Source organism: Drosophila montana, unplaced genomic scaffold (genome assembly GCF_035044405.1).
Source record: "Drosophila montana isolate Dmon_TW-CO22-7 unplaced genomic scaffold, ASM3504440v1 contig_1455_1, whole genome shotgun sequence".
Taxonomy (NCBI): domain Eukaryota; kingdom Metazoa; phylum Arthropoda; class Insecta; order Diptera; family Drosophilidae; genus Drosophila; species Drosophila montana.
In genome coordinates, this window is record NW_026996406.1 from 1,000,036 (window position 1) to 1,021,233 (window position 21,198).

Sequence of the window (21,198 nt, forward strand, 5' to 3'; positions counted from 1 at the left end):
ACTAATATCGATACCATGTAACAGCCCTATGGAGAGCATAACAGTGCCACAGTTTGGGGAATATTGGCTCTTCTATTGTAACATTGTTCACAGTTTGAGCCGCATTGCTTAAATTCTGTCGTTCGGTAAGGTTGATTCCTCCATTAATTATATTTATATGTGGAAAAGAAGGCAAATTAAGTAAAAACCGAAACGTTAGCGCACACTAGTTAAGCCCCTTAAGTGTATGCAACTGCTGAAAAATGTAACTCAATATTAATTTCAAAGCAGTTGTCATCAACCAATTGCGTGCTTCACTGTTACGGCAAAAGGAAAGCGCAAATGAAAAAATATATACACACAGCCAGAGGCAGCAACGGAGCATCGCAACAAGACACTGTCGCAGGCGGCGCATGCTCGAAGGGCGCTGCTGTGGCATCAGATACACCAAAATCGCGCCTAATTTGTTGAAACATTTATCAAATGTGCTGCCTGTGTGTGCGTGTGTGTTCGTAGAAATGGCATATTAATTATAAAAAGAAAAAAAGTGCAGACATCAGGCCAAATAACGGCGCAGCGGTGGCGGGGGTACGAAATCATCGACCAGCCAAGAAATCAACAGTGCTGTGGAAAAAAGTGAATAGCACAACTAGCGCTACGCAACACTGGCTGCATATAGCCGTCCCACTCCCGCCCATGCGGGAGGCAACGCGTTTGTTTGTGGGCTAGTTTATTGGCCATCTGTTTTGATTTTCTCTTCTTAAAATTAAGCGCGCGAAAGGGGTGCGCGTGTACTTTCTTACTCTCGCCAAAGGCAACAGTGTGGGTGTGCTCTGTAAATGTATGTGTGCGTGCGTGTATTGCAATTTACTTCGCGCGCGCTTTTGATAATTGATAAGCTCGTGTTTGTTTGTGTATCTCAAACAATTCGACAATAACAACACACTCGGAAACACTCACACACACATATGTTGCACACACGTTTACATTTTTGCCGCCATTGAGATAGCGTACATGAGTTTTGTTGTTCTTATACCCCTGCAGAGGGTTTGGATGACCGAACGCATAAAGTACATATATATTTGACATCTCAGAATCAATAGTGTCTTATTGCTGCCGGTCACAGATTGTGCTCTCCTGTTAACTATTTTAGACTAATTTTTGTCTTTTACATCTTGTTGCACAGAGTTTGTCAAGCGAATGTATACAAGCAACAACTGGGAACGACCAGAAAGCAACAAGCAACACGCCCAGGAATTGTTTTAATTTATTCTTGCAGAGAGCCAAGTTTCTAATACACAAAGCATACATAAATGGTTTCTACTTTCATTGGCCTATTGGGTAAGCAGTTGTCCAAAATATATATCGAATTTATTAATAAATCAGATTTTCTTCTTCAGACATACAATCATGGTGGGAGATACCGTGTATTTCGCATTTCTGTTCATTGTTTAGTTCCGCCTTCGATTTGCCCGACATTGATATAGAGGTCTGTTCTTTATAATCACGTTCCATTGATTTGTATTATATGCAGTCTGTGTTTTTGCAGGATCTCGAATCGGCGCTGCTCTCCGATGGTACCAGCGATGAGGATCAAGTTGCCTTAGTGCCCGAATTAATTGTACGCCTGCTGACCGGCTGCGATGCGCTACAGTCGGTAGCCAATGAGATAACACACAGCAATTATCAGATGTTTTTGCGCCGTTTCCTGCGCCAACAGTGTCGCCTGCATCAGACAGAGAATCACTTTGATACGGACATTGACTTTCAATCGCTGCCGGTGCGCAAGCGTCTACAAATTCTGCACGATCTGTGCCATTTTCGCCTGGACTCTGTCGATGTGCAGGTCATACTAAGCAACTTAGAGGCGGACAGTTTACGCGTTGAGCCGCTCGGCTACGACGCCAAAAATTCAGGATATTGGTATTTCTACGGTACGCGACTCTATCGCGAGGATAAGGCGACAACAACGGCCACTGCTTCCGGTTCGGGCAAGTCAGCTGCTGCTGCTGCGGCGCTCTCCAGTAGCGGCGCCGGCTCTGGTGGCAACACGATCCTAGGCGGCAACAGCACCGTCTGGCAGGTCATTTGCTTCACCGAGGAGGATTGGCAGAATTTGGCAGCCAAATTCAAGACCTCAACGAATGGTAAAGAGCGTGAACTCTTCCAAATACTGGATGAGAACTTTCTGCCCAAGCTGCCGCAGCTGTTTCGCGAGCGTGAACGTCTGAGACGCAGAAAGTAAGTGATTATAGCTGCAACTAACAGTTGTCCATGTAGATCTTGACTTTATTTTTAAGCTTGTGCCTTAAGATAAAGTTCTTTATGTAAGGAAACTAAATGGCTTTGCTGTATTCAGTTAGCTGCCCAATATCCAATTGGGATATCGAAGAAAATTCGAATACTTCTACTAAACCTTTAAGCAGTAGGTTAAAATTTTGTTGCGCATCATGTAACACATTTTTGAAGACTTCTCCAACATCATAGAGTATAAAGATGCTTGTGTAATATCAATAGTCGAGTCGGTTTAGTTATGTCCGCCTTTTTGTCTATTTCTTTTTAATGAATCCCTTTGCTTCATGCTTATCATGTACAGCAATTATATACCCCATCTAATGATTCCATTTTTGTATTTATTACACAGATTGCTGCAAGTGCGCAACTCCAGTCGCATACGTAATCTCGCCGAGCTCAAGGCGCGCCAGGAGGAGGAGCGCGTGAAGCGCGAACGTGAACGTGAACGCGAACGCGAACGGGAACGCGAACGTGAACGTCGTGAGCGTCAATTTTCAGCTCATTTGGCGCCGCCGGCGGTACAGCAGCGCTCACGCAGACGGTTAGCACGTCCAGTATTATAAACAGAGAGCCAGAGAGAGAGCGGACAGCATTTCACAATCATTTATCACACATTGAGAACGACAACAACAACAACAACACACAGACAACAACATCAACAACAGAAACAAGAACAACAAACAGAACAATTCAAGCACACGCACATCTATCTAAAGCATATTTTGTTTAAAAAAAAAAAGTCGCTGTTTAATTTGATTTACAAATTGATTTGTTTTTCTACTCTTTTAATTTTCAATTGTTTTCACTTAAACGAAATTTGCTTGCAATTTGTGTTTGAAGAATTGTTATTAAAACAGAAAGAAAAGAAATACAAAGAAAAAAAAAATATCACATTCTCATCGACGCTTAACACAGGCTGCCAGCGAGAGACTGAAAGAGAAACTGGACCAAATATTGAAGGAGACGAAACAGCACTTAATTTGAGTTTTGCCCATAATTTAATTTTGTGTGCGACAAACAATTGGTTGGATTTCGTTTTCAAAAAATAAAAAAAATATAACACACAATATGAACAATTATGTAAGCATGCTTTTTAAATACTCCTATATTTGATATATTGCCAATTTATTATATTTTTTGTTTTTGGTGTATTATTATTGTAATTTAACATTTGTTGTGGCACCTCATTCATTCAGTTTTCATCAAACAGTAAGCTAGATATCATATACGAAAACAATTTAACGCAGACTTTCAATATAATAACGCAGTAAAAATCGTTTAGCAATCATATAAAATACAGTGATCGCTCGAAGACTAGAACTTCATTACTTGAATCTAACATTTTTATTTGATATCTTTATTAGTTACTGTTCCCTAACCAAAACAGATAATGTTTTTTTTTTTATTATTTTAACTGATAATTAAAAGAAACCCATGAAATTCGTCTAAAAAAAATTAATTTGAAATAATATACAACATTATTTTCTTGAGACTTCACATTCCATATAAACATTTCATTTGCGCGTTAGTCTTAAGCGATTTCTACTGTACGTGTGACATTAATTAAGCTTGTCGTAACATTTCCTGTGTTTTGTCAGCAATACTTAACTATTTTCTGCTTTTGCTCTTTTCTCTCTCTCCCTCTCTTTTACTACCTCTCTCTGCAGTTCTCAATCGACTTCAACGGCTAGCGGTATTTCAACTTACGCAAGCTCCCTCAGACGTACAACAACAACTAATTCGAGCGAATTTCTGTGCCACAGGGAAACCTTTTGTCTTTCGCCAGAAGACGATGACCAAAACGACGACGAGGAGCCGAACCAAGAGCAACAGCAACAGCAACAACAGCAGCAGCAACAATTAGCACAGCAACAAGAACAAGAGCAACAACAACAAAAGCAACAAGAAGAAGAGGAACACGAGCAGCAACAGCAGCATTTAAACGCTGTCACAGCAGCTGGCGATAAATTCCGTTCACCGCCGCCGCCGCCCAGAGAAAAATCACAAACGCCAGCGAAATTCAAGAGCAAGAGCCACCATCATCATCATCATCATCATCATCACCACAAGAAGAAAAAGTCTGGCAAGAAGCAAAAGAAACGCTCACGCGAGCGTCGCGATCGAGATAGAGATCGGGAACGGGAACGGGATCGAGATCAACATCATTATCATCACCATCGGCGGCGTCATAAGCATGCGTCTGAGACAGACGAGCACTGCGAGGACACCAACAACAATAACAACAACAACAACAACGAGCAAAGCAACAACAGCAGCAGCAGCACAACAGGCGCTCGCAGCCACAAGCGACGCCACAGTCGCCAGCAGCAGCAGCAGCCGCAGCAGCAGCAACAGCTGCCGCCGAGCCCAGAGACGTCCGAGCCGCAGCTGCTGCACGCCGCGTCGCTGAGTCCCGAGGATAAGGAGAACTTTTGCCGACAGCTGCAATTGCTGGATTCGAATTCGGCGGCCATTGCGGTCGCCACAAGCATTGCGAACCTGAGCCTGCCCTCGCCTGTGGCGCATGACAGCGAGGAGCAACTGCAGCCAGCAGCAGAGCCAACCACAGCACAGCCAGTGGCTGCCAAGCGCGAGGAGCAGATGGCGCCAGCGGCCAATGTGAAGCTGCCCGGCCGGCAAACCAACAATTCACTCAGCTCCCTAACGGGCAACATTTTCATACCAACGGGCGGCAACGCAGCCGCCAACCAGCAACAGCAGCAGCAACAACAACATAGCAACAGCAACACCAACTCCGCAGCCGAGACGACGGCACGGTCCAAGAAACAAAAGGCCAGTGTGAGCACCAGCTCCGGCAGCAAAGCGGAACGCAGTGCCAGCAAATCGGAGGCACAGGCGAAAAGCAAAAAATCATTGGCGGCTGCAGCAGCTCCCTCCTCGGCCGCCTCCAGTGCCTCCTCGTCCAGCAAGGCGGAACGCTACAGCAGCGCCTACTCCGACAAAAGCGCCGATGAGTAAGTCCCACTAACTAACTAACTAACCGATTAGACAAAACATAGCACAGCACACACTCTTTATATTAAATACTAACGCAAGTATCTCCAGATCTCCTGAAACTCTTTTCATATTCGTAAACACGCTGTAGAAACTGTCTTTAACCCGACATATCATACATTATGTATAGTCAAGTAAATATATGTGGCAAGTAGTGCAGTGGAAACAAATTCGAACTTTTTAGAGCTCTTGGCTATTCGTATAACCTGTCTGTTCTATAAGAATTCGACTCTCTGTAAAACATAGACTAGGAAAATTTGGTACAGGCATTACTTAAGTATAATCCGATTACCAAGTTCTATAGTTGACATAGGAAAGTTTGTTCGAAAACTTAAATTGGATAAATTGGATTAAATAAAAAGTGCACTTCACGGTTCGAACCAATGCCTCGGTTCGATTCGTAAACCCTGCCACATATGTTAACCCAAATTTTGCTTCAAATCTTTACTCTCACATTTTATACAATTTTCCATAGAACAATCGAATATTTTATAAATTTAATTTTATATTTTAAAATTTTTCTTATCGAAATTCCTCCTTTTTTTTTCATTTTCAAAATACTGAAAAAATGTTTAGAAATGTCATAAACTAACGAATATTGGACTAATTTATTCTAAAATATTAATATAAAAAAAATGGTTTTTGAGCTAAGCCCAATTAAGTTCGACAGATTTAAGTTCGACTGCATTTCAGTCCAGAAACCTGGTTTAATATTCGGTTCAAGCAGGGTTCAAAATTGTTCATTCCAGCATTAATTTTGTATAAACAATTTGTAAAATATATTAACCAAACTTACCAGTCATATAATCGATCCACATCAAAATAATATATTATATATTGCATACATTTTCCAAAGAAACCAAAAGCTAAAAGGAATAAAAAAGAACCAGAACTTTATTGAATGGAAAATTGTAGAACTATATCGAAAAATATGCAAGGGTACTTAAGCTTCGGTAAACCGAAGTTAACTGTTTTATATTGTGTTGTAATATCTTTTAGAGTTTATCAAAGTACTCTTCATTTAACTCGTAGTTGTAGTTTCTTTTGTGTTTCGTTATTGTCGGCATGTCTATAGAACCTAATCCTTCTACCTTTGCACTCTTCTTGACTAACCGACACATCATATTTCATCAAATTGTATATAATATATCAATTGATTAACATTTTATTACCCATTGTTATTGTAAACTTTTGTACCTACCAAACGAACAACCAACCAACCAAACAACCAACCAACAACATATTGACTGTTCATCATAACCGTAAAAAAAAAAACACCATACCAACAAAATGTAGCCATGTAAATAGTAACAACCGTAGCAACAGCAGCTTTAACAACAACAACAACCACCACCACCACCATAAGCACGCGTCGCACCACAATCACAACAACAACAACAACAACAATAATCACAACCACTCAACGCCGGAAGCAACAACAACCGCAACAACAACGCCGCACGGAGCCCACACACCTTCATCACACTCACACTCACACACACACAACACATATCACACGCACAACAACAACACCCACCTTCATAGTCATATTAACAGTAATAAACATAAATCTCACTCCTCGACAACAACAACAACAACAACAACAAACCTAACCAGACCCATAACACAAAACCCAACAACAATCACAACAACAACAACAACAACAACAGCGAAAGCAAACAACAATTCAACGTTCAACTCCTCAAATCATGCGAATATTCTTAGCTTTACCGAAACGGAGGAGGTACTACAAATCGGAATGCACAAGGTGCTCGTCTATGTCAAAAATCATCGGGATGCATGGCCCTTCATGGATCCCGTTGAGGAGGATATTGCGCCGCGCTATTACTCAATCATTAGAAGGTAAACTATATATATAAACTAATGTGTCCTAATAAACATGCGGCAAAAAAAAATAGAGCTACGAAGTGGATCATTTATTTAGTAGGGCAAAATGTTGATCAAAGTCTTTTGTGACAACATGAAGCCGCTTGGCTGGCTGTCTGATTGTTAGACTAGCAAACGAGAGGTCGCCGGTTCAAATTTAAATTGTTAGTTGTTTAGAATTGATACTAATAGCATTTTCAACATTATTCATTTAATCGGGACATTTTCAAGAATAATATATGACTCCGAAATAGTAAATAATCTTTTTGTTGGATTCTTAAACCCAGTCATGAACTAAGGTTTTCTTTGGAACCTTGGTTCTTCACATCTTTTCTAATTTTTGGCACATTAAAAATTATACAAAAATCTTTACTCACATCCAAATAGGAAGCACTTTTTTTTAGCTCTAATGCATTTCTTGCAAATATTGTTTCATTCACATTCAACTGAATTCAATTGATGGCCAAACCATTTTATCCATATAGCTCGAACCGAAGGCTAGTTGGGTTCAGGGTTTAGTTCATTATAAAAAATATTCAAACCTGCTCGGTTCAAACCCTGCTTTGAACCGTGATATACAAGTTTATACACAACTCAATTACATATCAAATATTTCTCTCCTTATCTAGGCCCATGGACCTGCTCAAGATGGAGGACAAACTGGACAGTGGAGAGTATCACAAGTTCAGCGAATTTCGCAATGATTTTCGCCTGATTGTCAACAATTGCAGACTGTACAATGGCCACAACAACGGTATTGATTATCTCGTAACATAATATCTATATAAATATTTGTCATTGACATTATTCTCAACCCACCAACAGAGTACACGGAAATGGTCAACAATCTGCAGGAAGCCTTCGATAAGGCAACTAAAAAATATTTCGATAACCTCTCCGAGGACGACGATGATGATCCGAATTTAAGTTATCCCGCCGCTGATTCCAAGATGAATGTATTTCGCGAGAAGTACTTTAGCAAGAAGGCAAAAGGTGAGGAGGAGAAGGAATCCTCGGCGAACTCTGCGTCCAGCAAGCGTCTGCAGGACAGCAGCGTCGAGGAGGGGCACCAAAGCGACACAGAGGAGCCCGCGGAGGCGACAGCAACACACGCGCAGAAGCGCAAGCGCAAGGAGAAGGATAAACGGCGTAAAAAGAAAACCAAAAACAAAGCGGAAAGAAGCAGTCACAACGATGACATGGACACGGATGAGGAGGAGTTGGAGCCAGAGCCACCGCCACCACCGCCGCCGCCGCCGCAAGCAATGAAAAAGAGCAAAAGCAACAAAGTACTTAAGGAAAAAGACAAGGACAGGGACAAGGACAAAGAGCTAGCTGGTGGATCCTCAGGCAAACGTGGACGCAAGGCCAAAGGCAGCAAGTCCTCTCAGGGCCAGGCAAGCAGTTCCTCAAAGCCCAGCACCAAAACACAAAAGACCAAAAAAGCGGGCAAAAAGTCAACGCCCGAAACGGAGCCCGAGTCGGAGCTAAGCGAGCCGCCGCCAAGTGAGCCCGAGTCCAGCGACGATGAGGAACTGGCTTTGGCCAAAGTCAAGTCCCTGGTGAAGCCGACGGCGCGCACAATCGCGGCGCAGAAGAAGAAAATGGTGCCCGCCGAGTCCAAGGTGAAGACCCCAACGCCCGTCAAGCGTCAGCCAAAGAGCAAGAGAGTTGGACGCGGTCGCGCCAAAGCCGATCGGGAGCTGGCCGACCTGGACGATGACGATGATAGTCTATTGTACGACATCAATGCAAAGAAACAGCTGCCGCCAACAGCTGCTGCGGCGCTGGCTGAATCCGCGGCAGAGCTGGAGGAAGATGACGAGGATAATGACGATGCGGATGACGATGATGATGCGTCCAGATCGCGCAGCATGTCACCCTTCAAGGTGGATCTGCACAAGAAATACTCAAAGAGCGCACTCAACGATGATCTCTCCGAGCTGCTGACAACCGTCAAGAAGGTGACCAGCGCCGAGACCTCCAAGCTGAGCGCACGCCACGAGGGCGACAAGTCCGACCAGGACTCGGAGTCCGACTTTATGCTGCTGGGCGCGAGCTGCCACGGCAGCTCCGATGAGCGGCGACGTCGTCCCCCCTCGCCGGTGGCCGTCAAGCGAGGCAAGAAAATCGAGGCGCCGCCAGTGAAAAAGGAAAAGGAGCGCGAAAAGAAAAGCCGACAAGACAAAGATAAAGACAAAGAAAAGGAGAAGGAGAAGGACAAAGATAGGGATAGGGACAAAGATAAGGAAAAGGATAAGGAAAAATCGCGCAGTACCAAGCACAAGAAGAGCTCAGCGGAATCGGCGGCTGCTGCAGCCGCTGCCGCCGAGCAAGCGGAACTGGAGATGCTGCTGCCATTTATGGACAAATACGACGTTATCAAATATCGACGCAGTCGCGCCGCACAAAGCGGCTCCACCAGTGCAACCACTTCGCTGGCACCCTCCGAGGACTCGAAATCGACGAGTGTCAAGAGCGTGTCCGCAACCAAAAAGAAGCGTGAAAATACCACAGAGCCAGCTGCGGAACACAAACGTGGACGTAAAAGCAAAGAGCAGAAGCATCCAAAGGAATCTAATCCAAGCGACAAATCGTCTGCCAAGCAGGAGAAGAGCGAGAAGGCGGAGGAGAAACCTGTGGAGAAGCCCAAAAAAGCAGAGACGCCAAAAAACGCTGAGAAGCCGCCGCGGGAATTGACGCCACCGCCGCCGCCAAAGTCCTCAACAATGCCGCCAGAGCCAGTTGCTCGGGCAGAGCTGGCCAGCAGCAAGGATGCGGCCAAGTGCAGCGGAAGCGCCGGCAGCCACAGCGCCAGCAACAATGCCAAGCCGAAGGAGACCAGCGTCAAGGCGAGCAGCAAGAAGCAGCGAGCCGATAAGCAAATGCCGCCGCCGCCTAAGCCCGCCGAGAAGTCAACGGCGGAGAAGGGCGCCGGTCACAAGAAGCTGACCGGCAAAAAGGCGGCGGCGGCGGCAGCGGCAGCGGCAGCTGCACAGAAAGCGGCGCCCAGCAGCAATACGAATCTGGAAGCGCTGGATGTGGAAACGGAGCAAACGCTGAAGGATATCAATCGCTGGCTGGAGCATACGCCGCGCTTCTCCGAGTTCAGCTCCGCCAGCAATTCGCCCTCGCGCTACAATCTGCTGGATGACTTTGACTCGACCATTGGCAGCAAACTGGACGCGGCCGACTTTAGGCGACCCGTCGCACTGGCTGCGCCCAAGGCGGAGCTGGTGCCCACCAAGCTCGCGGAGGCGCTCAACGAGCTGGTCAGCGAAACGGCCACGCCCAAGCCCGGCGGCAGCAGCAAACTAGACTCGGAAACTTTGCCCACGGCGAGCAGCGTGAGCAGCAGCTGCGGCACGCCGCCGCATTCGATGCACTCGGGCAACTCAATAGGCAGCACCTCGGCCACGGCGGCCAGCTCGAGCTCTGCCTGCTCCAACAACTCCACGTTATCCGCGCAGCAGCCAGCAGCAGCGCCGCCCGTCGCCGCAGCTCTGCCCACAGCAGCAGCAGCAGCAGCAACAGTTGCGACGGTAACAACGCCGCCCGTCAAGCACAAGGAGCCGGGCAGCACACAGCTGTTGCTGAATCCGCCGCCGCCGCCGCACATCAAGCAGCAGATGGTCAAGGAGGCGAAGCGCAAGTCGCTCAAGGAGAAGCTGGCGGCCAATGCACAGGCACAGCAGGCCAAGGCCAAGGCGAACGTGATGCGCACCATCGAGCGACTGCAGCCGGGCAAGACCAAGGGCAATCTGATACAGAATGTGGTGGCCAAGACGGACGAGCTCGAAACGTTGCTCTGTCCGGTGGTCAGCAAGTCCAAGTCGGATACCAAAAATGCGCTCATCACGGAGTGCAGCGACACGGCACCAAAGCTCAGCCTCGGCACGGTCATCAAAACGCAGGACTTTGCGCTGGGCAAGACGCTCGAGGAGCTGGCAAACAAGCAGCAGGATCACGATCAGGAGTCGAAAGAGCACAGCAGCGCGGAGGAGTCAGCAACGGCCACAACGCCCACCAAGGAGTCAATGCCGAAGCCATTCGAGGCGCTGCTCGAGCTGAGCAAAGCCAGCGAAATGGCTGCAAAGGCAGCCGAGGCCGCCAAGGATAAGGATAAGGAGAAGCCGAATCTGAGTGCCTGGCTGAAGGCATTCGGCGGCCCAAAGGTCAACAACAAGAAATCCACCAGCGAGGAGGAGAAACAGCCAACAACGACACAGTCCCAGCTGCTGGCACAGGATGACGCCCGGGTGGCGCCACCCGCCCATTCGCCCGCTGCCGGCGATACGAACTTTTCGCTGCCGGTGGTCATGCGCCAGCGCAAGCCGAGCACGGGCAGTACGAACTCGGAGCGCAGCTCATTCAGTCAGGATCCGGACTCGCCGCGCATAGCCATCGATGAGCGTTACGGTTCCTATGCGGCTGGCTCGTATACATCGCCCATCTGCGCCTCGCCCATCGGCGCCTCGCCCATTATGGTGTCGCCCAAGCCGAACGATGACATGGGCAAGCCGGCGTCGCCGTATACCCTGAATGGCGCCATCAAGGTGGGCTTCTATCAGGACACCACGACCAAGAGCAGCCCGGACAAGAGCTGCAGTCCGCGCGAAATGAACTCACCGTATCCGCAATATTCTCAGCACATTTACTCGTCGGCATCATCGCCAAATGTGTCCACGCCCGAGCTGAGTGGCACATCGCCTTATGGTGGCGGCAATAGCTATAATCCGTCTGGTTCGGAGGCGTCCAAGACGCCAGCCTATTCCTCCACCTCGCCACTGCCCATCTACGATCAGTACAAACAGCCGCGCTCACAGGAATCCGATTACAACTCTTCGATGAGTCCCAGCACGCCCAATCCGCATTCACCCTATCAACAGCCGCAGAGTTCGCCCTACACCACGCCCCACTCTACGCAGCCTTCGCCCTATCACGCCCAGTCGCCCTACCATCAGACAGCGCAGTCGCAGCCGCAGTCTCAACAACAGCAGCAGCAGCAGCCCTCGCACAGCCCCAATGCTCAACAACAGCAGCAGCAACAGGCGCTCAGCCCGATGCCCAGCAGCGTCGATTCGCCTGCCTCCTCGGCGGCCACACAGCCGCCCACCCCGCTGGCACAGTCGCCGGCCGAGCAGCAACATTCGCCGTACCAGCAGCCTGTGCTGTCGCCATATCAGCAGCAAGTCGTGGTGGTGCCACCGCCTGTGGTGCCTGCCCCTGTGGCAACGAGCCAACCAGCCGCAGCACCTCTGGTGCCTTTAACAGGTGAGTTTCCGCTTAGCAAATTGTCGCTGGTTCGATTTACAGTCTGAAGCAAAGGCTCTGCCAATATGCAATACATTTTTAAAAGTTCCACGCATTTTCCGCACATGATTGTGAATTGTCTTAGAACTTTTTTAATTGAAACCCGATTTCGTATTGATAGAAACATGTCTAATCCATGTCTCCTTGCAGCAACAATGGGCAATAATGGCTATGCGCCAACGCATGACAGCTACCAACAACAGGTCACAGCGCAGCAACAGCAGCAGCAGCAACACTCTTTGTATAATCCGGCAACGCTGATCAATCCGCTGCCACCTGCTGCTCCCGTCGCGGTGTCCACAGCGACGCCTGTGGCCAAGCCGAATAACAATGATTGGAGTCTGGGACACAGCCTGCTGCCGCCTAACCTAGCCACAAATCAGGTCACACAACAGCAGCAACATCAGAATCAACAGCAGCAACAGCAACAACAGCAGCAGCAACAGCAGCAGCAACAGCAGCAGCAGCAGCAACAGCATCAGGCGCTCGCTCATCAGCAGCAGCTGCATGGCATGAAGCCCAAGTATCCAACCTATGCGCAATATCAGTCCACAAATGCGGCGGCCAATGCAGCAGCAGCCGCAGATGCTGTGGACAGTCAACAGCAACAGCAGCAGCAACAACAGCAGCAGAAAATTGTGCCGCCCAGCTATGGCAGCGATATGGCAACTTTTATGCAGCATCAAATGCAGCAGCCCGCCAAAACGGATACGCTAATTAATCCGCTGAAACGCGCCAACGAGGATTACAGCGATGTTGCCGCCAGCAAGCTGACCAAGCTGGATGAGAATCATGTGCAGCAGCAGCAGCAATTGCACACAGCAACACAGCAGCAGCAACAACAACAACAACAACAGCAGCAGCAGCAGCAGCAACAACAACAACAACAACAGCAGCAGCAGCAGCAACAACCGCAAACGCTGCTCAATAAGCAACAACAAATGTTCAATAGCTTTCTGGGCTCGATGGCCTTTAACAAGCAGCTGGGCACCATAGCGCCAGATAAGGCATTCGAAATGTATAATCGTGCGGCGGCCATGGGTTTTCCCAAGGACTTTGCCAAGGACAACAGTGCCTGCAACATGCAGCAGCAGCAGCAACAGGCGGCGGTCAACAAGCAGCAGAGCAGTCAGCAGCAACAGCAACAGCCGCAAACGCAGCCGCATTTGACACAGCTGCAGCCGCCGCATAATTTGAACTATCAGCAACAGCAGCAGCAGCAAAAGTTGCCGCTGCAACAACAGCAGCAGCAGCAACAGGCGCCGCACAAGCCGCTCAACTATGGCAACAGCAGCAACAACCTGCAGCAGCAGTCACAGCCCGCACAGCAGCAACAACAACAACAGGAGATACAGCAACAACAGCAACAGCAGCAGCAGCAGCAACATGCACAACAGCAACAGCCACACAATGCCTACCAGCAACAGGCGCAGCTGAATCACAACTATCCACCAGCAGCAGCTGCTGTTGCTGCCGTGCAACAGGCGACATCTGGCAAGCCGGCAGCAACACAGGCCGCTGTGGCGTCCAACAGCGACAACGGCAACATGTTGCACTTGCCGGCGCATCAGCATCATCTCAGCCAGACTCATCATCTGGCTGCCTACAACAAGCCGACGCCGCCACCGCCGCAAACCTACAACAATCCGTTGATGCACACTTTGACCGAGTCCATGTTGGCCTATCCGGTCAACTACTTTGACAAGAATATGCCGCCCGCGGCTCATATGTACAGTGCGTCCAGTGCGGCCACAGCGTACGGTAATCCCGCCCAGCAGCTGCCCGGCAACTATGTGCCCGGCAGCAACAATGGCGCGCAGCCCTCACCACAGCAACAACAACAACAGCAACAACAGCAGCAGCAGCAGCAACAACAACAACAGCAACAACAGCAACAACAACTTCAACAGGCTGCAGTGAGCGCAGCGCCAGCTGTTGAGGTCAAGGCGCCTGCCAAGCGTGGACGCAAGAAGAAGGCAAGCACAGTTGCAGCCGAGGCAAATGTTAAGCAGCAGCAACAGCAGCAACAACAACAACAACAAGTCACAGCACAACAGCAGCAGCAGCAACAACAACAGCAACAACAGCAGCAGCAACATAGCCAGCAGCAGGCCATGCCGCAGTACAACATGCCACAGATGCCCACAGCTGCTGCGGCGGCCAACTCGGCCGCACATCAGCTGCAGGCACACGCACAGGTGCTGCATCAAGGCTTTCAGCTGTATGCGGGTCTCAAGTCCGGCGGCGTGGCATCGCCAGCCACGGGGACAGCAGCAGCAGCAGCCGCCGCTGCGGCAGCAGCAGCCGCTTCGGCTGGCAGCGCGCCGAGCAATCAAACGGCAGCGGATGCGGCTGCCATCTCGCTGAAGACGTCCGCTGGCGGCATGGTGCCGGGCAGCGCCTTCAACTTCGCGCCCACGCCCAGTGCGCTCGGCTTGTATGGCGATCAGACGGCGGCTGCGGCGGCCAGCAGCTACTTGGATCAGTTCCGTGATGCGCCCAATCCCTACTATATGCCACCGGCGCCGGCGCACAGTGGAGCCGCCGGGGCAAATGCGGCTGGCAATGCGTCGGACAAGACACAGAATCCATTGAATACGGCCGCCGGCTCCTATCCGTTTTTGGCTGCAGCGCATCCATCGACACGGGCGGCTGCTGCTGCGGCGGCATATCCCTTTGCTGCCACCCAACTGGACCCCAATTCGCAGCTGTACCAGCAATATCTGCGCCGCGATGACTTCCATGCGCGCATGATCTTCAACCAGAGCCTGTTGGGCGGCCCAGCTGCTGCTGCCGCCGCGGCGGGCTATGGCCAGCCGCCGCCGCCGCCTGCCGCCTATCGACCCTCGGCTCTGGGCATGACCAAGCCGTATGATATTAATAGGCAATCATGGTTTTAGCAGTACGCCAGTGCCGCCAATGTGGACCTGCAGGGCGACGACCTGAATGCGTCGTCTACGGCGACAGCAACGGCGGCGGCAGCGGCAGCGGGGGCGGCGACGGCAGTAACAGCTGGGGGCGTGGCTGCAACAGCAGCAGCAGCTGCTGCAGCAGCGACAGCGCCTGCAACTGTTGCAAATACACAGCATTAAGTGCGATTGGTTTCAACAAGAGTTTTCAACGTGTGCTAAAACCGAACTGGGAGCGTTTTATAATTTGTCCTGATATTAGCTATACATACATTATATATATATATATATGTATATCTGTGGCTATATATGCTGACTCGAATTCTAGTCGAATAGAATCGCGATGACTGTTTCGATTGTGTGTGTATGTGCGTGTGCCTCAGCGTGTGTGTGTGTATGTGTCTGCTTGTGGATTTCCCCCTAACTCTCCCTACTTTCTCTCACTTCACTTCGTTTTTCCTGCCTTTTTCACCATTTTGTGCAATGTTCTAAACTTTCGGACAGCGCCCAGGTTTAGCACAACGTTCGCAACTAAAGTTATAGATGCATAGTTTTTTTGGATAATCTTAGGTTCAAGTTTTCTGTTAATGACAAATCTATATATATGTAATTGTTTATATAAAGTTAATGGTAGTTAAAAGAATATCTAAGCGGAAACAAAATGTGGAAATCGATGAACACGAATAATTCTAAGAATTGTTTCAATTGCTTCCGAATATTGTAAGCCTTTAGTTTGCAGAATTTAACTAAGCGTATAAATTGTAAATTAGCTATTATTATTATTATACTATATTATATTATATTATTACTATATAACGACTATTTACTATATTATTAGTTTTTATATGAACGTGCAGCGGGTAATTTGTTGATATATTTATTAATATAATCCAAGAAAAGCGAAAAGCGGCAAACATTTTCTTTAGTTTATAATAAGCCAAGCGCGAGTTGTATAAACTTTTTGTTAAATATGCTAAGTAAACAGTACGGTCTAAACTTAAATCCAAAAATAAATATATACAACACACACACACCCATACACATACACATTATATATATATTTATATATATATATATATATCAGTATATATATATATATATAAAGCATACTCATTGCATGTGCAACATTCCGCCATGATTCAAAGTCCCTTTCCGTTTCCCTCAACCCATTTTCGCTGTACATACACAAAAAAAACAAAACCAACTAAGAAAAGTTAAAACTGTTACGTTTTTCACATAAACATCTCAAATTGTAGCTTTAAATGCTGTAAAAACAAAAAACAAAAAACAAAAAAAAAAACAAAAACTAAATTCTATGTAATTTCAATGCAAATGCAAATGCAAATTTATGAAAGGTAAATGAAAAAAGTGTCTTAGTCGCTATTAAAATAAAACGAAACAAAAACAAAAACAAGCAGAAACGCATCAAAAGGAGTAAAAACAAAAAAGAATATGTAAAATACAATTTAAAGAGAAGAGCCCTTCAAAAAAAAAACACAAATACAATAAATCTAATTAATTAATTAAGTTGTTAACGCTTATGTTTTGCAAAGGTAAATTTTTAAATTTTACAAACATAATGATAAAAATAGTTGATAAACATTAAAAAGAGAAAGAGAAAACAAAATGGGTACCTAGAGCATAAAGAGCAGCAACAAATAACATATTTAAAAACAAAAACAAGCTAAATATAATTATATTAATAACAATTATATATATATATATATATATATATGTGTGTATGTACAGTAGACATACACGCTAACAGACATACATATATTAGAAGCTACAGCGTGCCGCATGCACAGTAAATACATAATTATATATACAAATATATATATGTATATATATATATATATATATATATAGTATATATGCATACATATGTAGCTATATGAAAACAAATTAAATAACAATAAAGAATTATATTGCATATTGTACAAAATAGTTTCTGTTCATTTACGAGCACAATCCCGAGCCTCACACAACTGAGCCTCTCCAATTATTATACAATTTTCAGCGCACGCGTTCATTTGCATACAATTGCAGCGCATGTTTCCACCTTGATCGGATTGCTTACACTACCTTTGCACCCTACACCCCTGCGACCCCTCACCACCTCCCCTCCGCCACTCTCGACCATCTCTTACAATAACAGCTGCCAGATGTATCTTGTGGTCTCTACACGCCTTACAGCATGGCCATTTGCCATTTGGTTGTGAGGTTTTAAACAGTTTTAATTATCATTGCAGATACACGTACTAACTATATACATATATAGTATGCATACTAATCAAGTGAGAATAGTCGCTGCTGATGCTCGATACGAAAGACTTTGGCAACGAACTTGCTTGAGTCGATTAACTCTTTAAGTATGCGGAGTGGAATCTATGGAAAGTGTTTTAGCATTCCACACTGAAAATTATAGAAAAGGGGGTTACGAGAGTTTAAGTCCATTAAATGTAAAATGTTAGATTAATTAAAACTGAAAATTACTTGGAAAATTAATGGATGATACGGAATGCTAAGCTTAGAAATGTGCATTTATGGGGTATATGCCAGTCAATTTCCGACTACTAAAACTAAGAAAATACTATAGATCATTCTCTAAACTAAAGGGTAAAGGGTATTCAAATATTGTCGAGAAATGTGTAAGGCGACTTGATCATCCATCCAAATGTCCGTCTTTCTTTCTTTTTCTATGCGAACTAGTCCTTACATAGGTCCGTCTTTCTGTTGCAGCTAGAACATATATCTGTACCGGCCGTATCGGGCCAATATATCATATAGCTAACATGGGAACCATCAGTCGATAAGTAGTTTCTTGTATGGCAAAATATTTTATTTTCCAGGACATTTTCTTTCCACATAACTGTAAAACCGTAGGGCAAATGTCAACAAGGGTATTAAATCTTTAGCGTGACGCAGATCTCGTTACTTTCTCGTTTATTTATTAAGTAGGCACAGCCCGAAAGCTTCACAGTTTTTCAGTAAGCATTTACTTTGAGACTTGTATCAGTTTTATCATAACACTACTTGACTACAAACATTACGAACTCAAAGATAAGGCCTGGCAAAGTAGTCATAGCATATCATGGGAAGCTAAAGTATCATGAAGCGGGTTTCAATAAAAGGTAGGTAATTGAATAAGCGCAACGCCAGCTGAAAGGAGAAATCAATCGGATTTCCCTTATTATTTTCCAAGCATTGTGCTTTGTGTTTTTTGCTTCCTTCAAATACATTTTTAAATAAGGAGTTTATTTCTTGATCACAGATGTGAGCTATCCGCAAAATGATAGTCCATCAGATGAGGAACTAGAGTGGTATATTGCATACTTAATTATTTTGATATTGACGTGCTTACAAATTGTAGGCGCTATATTTCATACAATCGGGTTTCGCTGTGTAAGTTTGTGGCAAGCTTTCACTCGTATACCCTAGATCAAACCCTACAGACTTTCTCACAAATATGTCAAATTTGTACATATTTTAGAATTCGAATCATTCGAGTTGTTTTCTGATTTTCGCATAAATTGTAGTACAATTTGTCAAATTTTGCCATATTTGAGAATTACCAGTGAAATTTCCAATGAAAACATTTCGCATAGAAAAGCCTGTTCTTGGAAAGGATATGGCACATTGGATCCGGGGAAACTATGAAAAGCCTTAGCGAATTTGTCTCTAATTGGGTTTCCGTCAATATTATAATCCTACAAGAGATGAAGAATATTTTGTAAAGTAGGCGAAGGTTTTAGACTTCACCATTTTTCAATAGGCACGCAAATGCTTAGCATTTGGGCATTGTAGGAAAAATAGCCGACCCCAAACTCAGCAATACCCCGGATTCAAGCATAGAGATCAAAATTTTTGCGTTTAAAATGTGCCAATGCAAAGCGTGTGAATATTTGGATACGTGCTGTTGTTCGACATTGAAATCAAAACAAATTATTTTTATCATCTGGACATTTGCACATTCCCTATTCTCATTCTTCCTAGCACATTTGATAGCCTGTGGTAAGATATTTGATTGAAGAGCGCAACGATTTGTAAAATTGCCGGCTAAATAATCGCACTTTCCGCAGGGTTCCTTAAAGAGACGCGTATGGTAATCTGCGCATATTTTGTAGTATCCAGCGTACATTTACTAGGCGGAGTCCTGCTTGCAATAGGCTATCATTTTGTAGGTGCTTCTACTTCTAGTACTTACAAGATATTATGTTTAATTTAATTTCCTTCCGTTTATCTAGAAGTTAGCCCACACGTATCTAGCTGGCATAGTTATAAGTTCGATAGGACCCTTCAGTCTACTGGGTTATTTATCAGGTTGGTAAGAATTCAAGAAAACAACAACAACAAACATTTTTGTGTTCACTTTGTTTTTACAGTTAGCCAAGTTTTTTTTATTATTATCGCCTGTCGATATCATACCTTAGAGCTACAAAAATAGGATTCGCAACCATTAAATTCCATAATGAACCCGCTTAAAGCAAATGGAGCACTTATTCATTATTCGAAGTTGCCTGTGTGATCTCTAGACATCATTTACAATCTGTTATCAAATTATCGGTCAAAAAAAAATAAAATCAAATCAAATCAAAATACATTTCCAATCGTCGATAATATTCCCCTATTCCTCGAATAGGAATCAGATTCTGATTAGAGCTTTTTTTTGCATATTTCTAGGAGCTCGTCAGAGCTAGAGACGATATGGATGAGGATATTAATAATAATAAAAATGCTAAGCCTTGCACTTTGTTTTTTGCACATTTTGTTGCCATATTTAAGCCCCATAATTTGTACAAAGACCGGAGAATTAATTTCGAAGTTATTAGGGAATGCATTTCCCCTTAGTATACTACCTCTAGACCGATATGCCACATCTGTGATCAAGAAATAAACTCCTTATTTAAAAATGTATTTGAAGGAAGCAAAAAACACAAAGCACAATGCTTGGAAAATAAAAAGGGAAATCCGATTGATTTCTCCTTTCAGCTGGCGTTGCGCTTATTCAATTACCTACCTTTTATTGTAACCCCTGCTTAAATGAGACTAAAGATAGCAAGTACCCAGGACATGACGATGACAACAATTTGTCCAAAAGGCACAATTTTCTTTTAGTTTTTAATGTTTGTAGTCAAGTAGTGTTATAATAAAACTGATTCAAATCTCAAACAAAGTAAATGCTTACTGAAAAACTGTGAAGCTTACGAGCTGGGCCTACTTAATAAATAAACGAGAAAGTAACGAGATCTGCGTCACGCTAAAGATTTAATACCCTTGTCGACATTTGCCCTACGGTTTTACAGTTATGTGGAAATAATCTAGCTTGTAAATGCTGAGTTTTAATTATTTATTTTATATATTTTTCCATACTACTTATTGACCGATCGTTCATATGGTAGCTATGTGATAAAGCGGTCCGACGTTGATAAGATTTGAATATATACGAAGAGCGTAGTCAAAAAAATCCCTTGAATATATAATTTTGTTTCAACAAGAATTGGCCAACAATTTTGCGTATGCAATGGCAGCCTATGCTTCGTTAAAGGAAATTACCCGTCGTCGCCGGGCTCAAATGAGTAATGCTGAGAATGCAAAACTTTTCCATGCTTACCCCGTTGCGGTTTGGAAACTTTATTAATTATTATATTACTGCCTTCGTTTCGCATATTCGATTCATTTAACAAAAAAATAAAACTAAACTTTTCCGTTTGAGTTAATTTGTATCAGGATGAAATATTCAGTTCTTCGTCAACCTTGTGCTCAGCCATCGAGTGTACTCAATCGAAAAATTTAATTG

General features: G+C 45.1%; 1 protein-coding gene and 1 long non-coding RNA gene across 3 annotated transcripts; both read left to right on the forward strand.

The window, feature by feature from the left end:
* The first annotated feature begins 30 nt into the window (after positions 1-30).
* Positions 31-16,937, forward strand: dikar. Its single transcript, XM_064687427.1, has 11 exons — positions 31-125; positions 1,166-1,320; positions 1,380-1,468; positions 1,529-2,220; positions 2,624-2,815; positions 2,921-2,968; positions 3,942-5,249; positions 7,015-7,152; positions 7,806-7,930; positions 8,002-12,450; positions 12,640-16,937. The coding sequence occupies exons 2-11, from the start codon at positions 1,293-1,295 to the stop codon at positions 15,387-15,389; spliced, it is 9,819 nt and encodes a 3,272-aa protein (XP_064543497.1). The 5' UTR covers positions 31-125; positions 1,166-1,292; the 3' UTR covers positions 15,390-16,937.
* A 1,981-nt stretch (positions 16,938-18,918) lies between these two features.
* Positions 18,919-20,001, forward strand: LOC135431427 (uncharacterized). 2 transcript variants are annotated; one of them, XR_010436791.1, is made up of 4 exons: positions 18,919-19,412; positions 19,481-19,578; positions 19,646-19,725; positions 19,784-20,001. It is a non-coding gene; the product is annotated as an uncharacterized LOC135431427 (long non-coding RNA). The 2 variants fall into 2 exon arrangements; XR_010436790.1 differs by having other exon boundaries at positions 19,646-19,721.
* Positions 20,002-21,198: the final 1,197 nt, after the last annotated feature.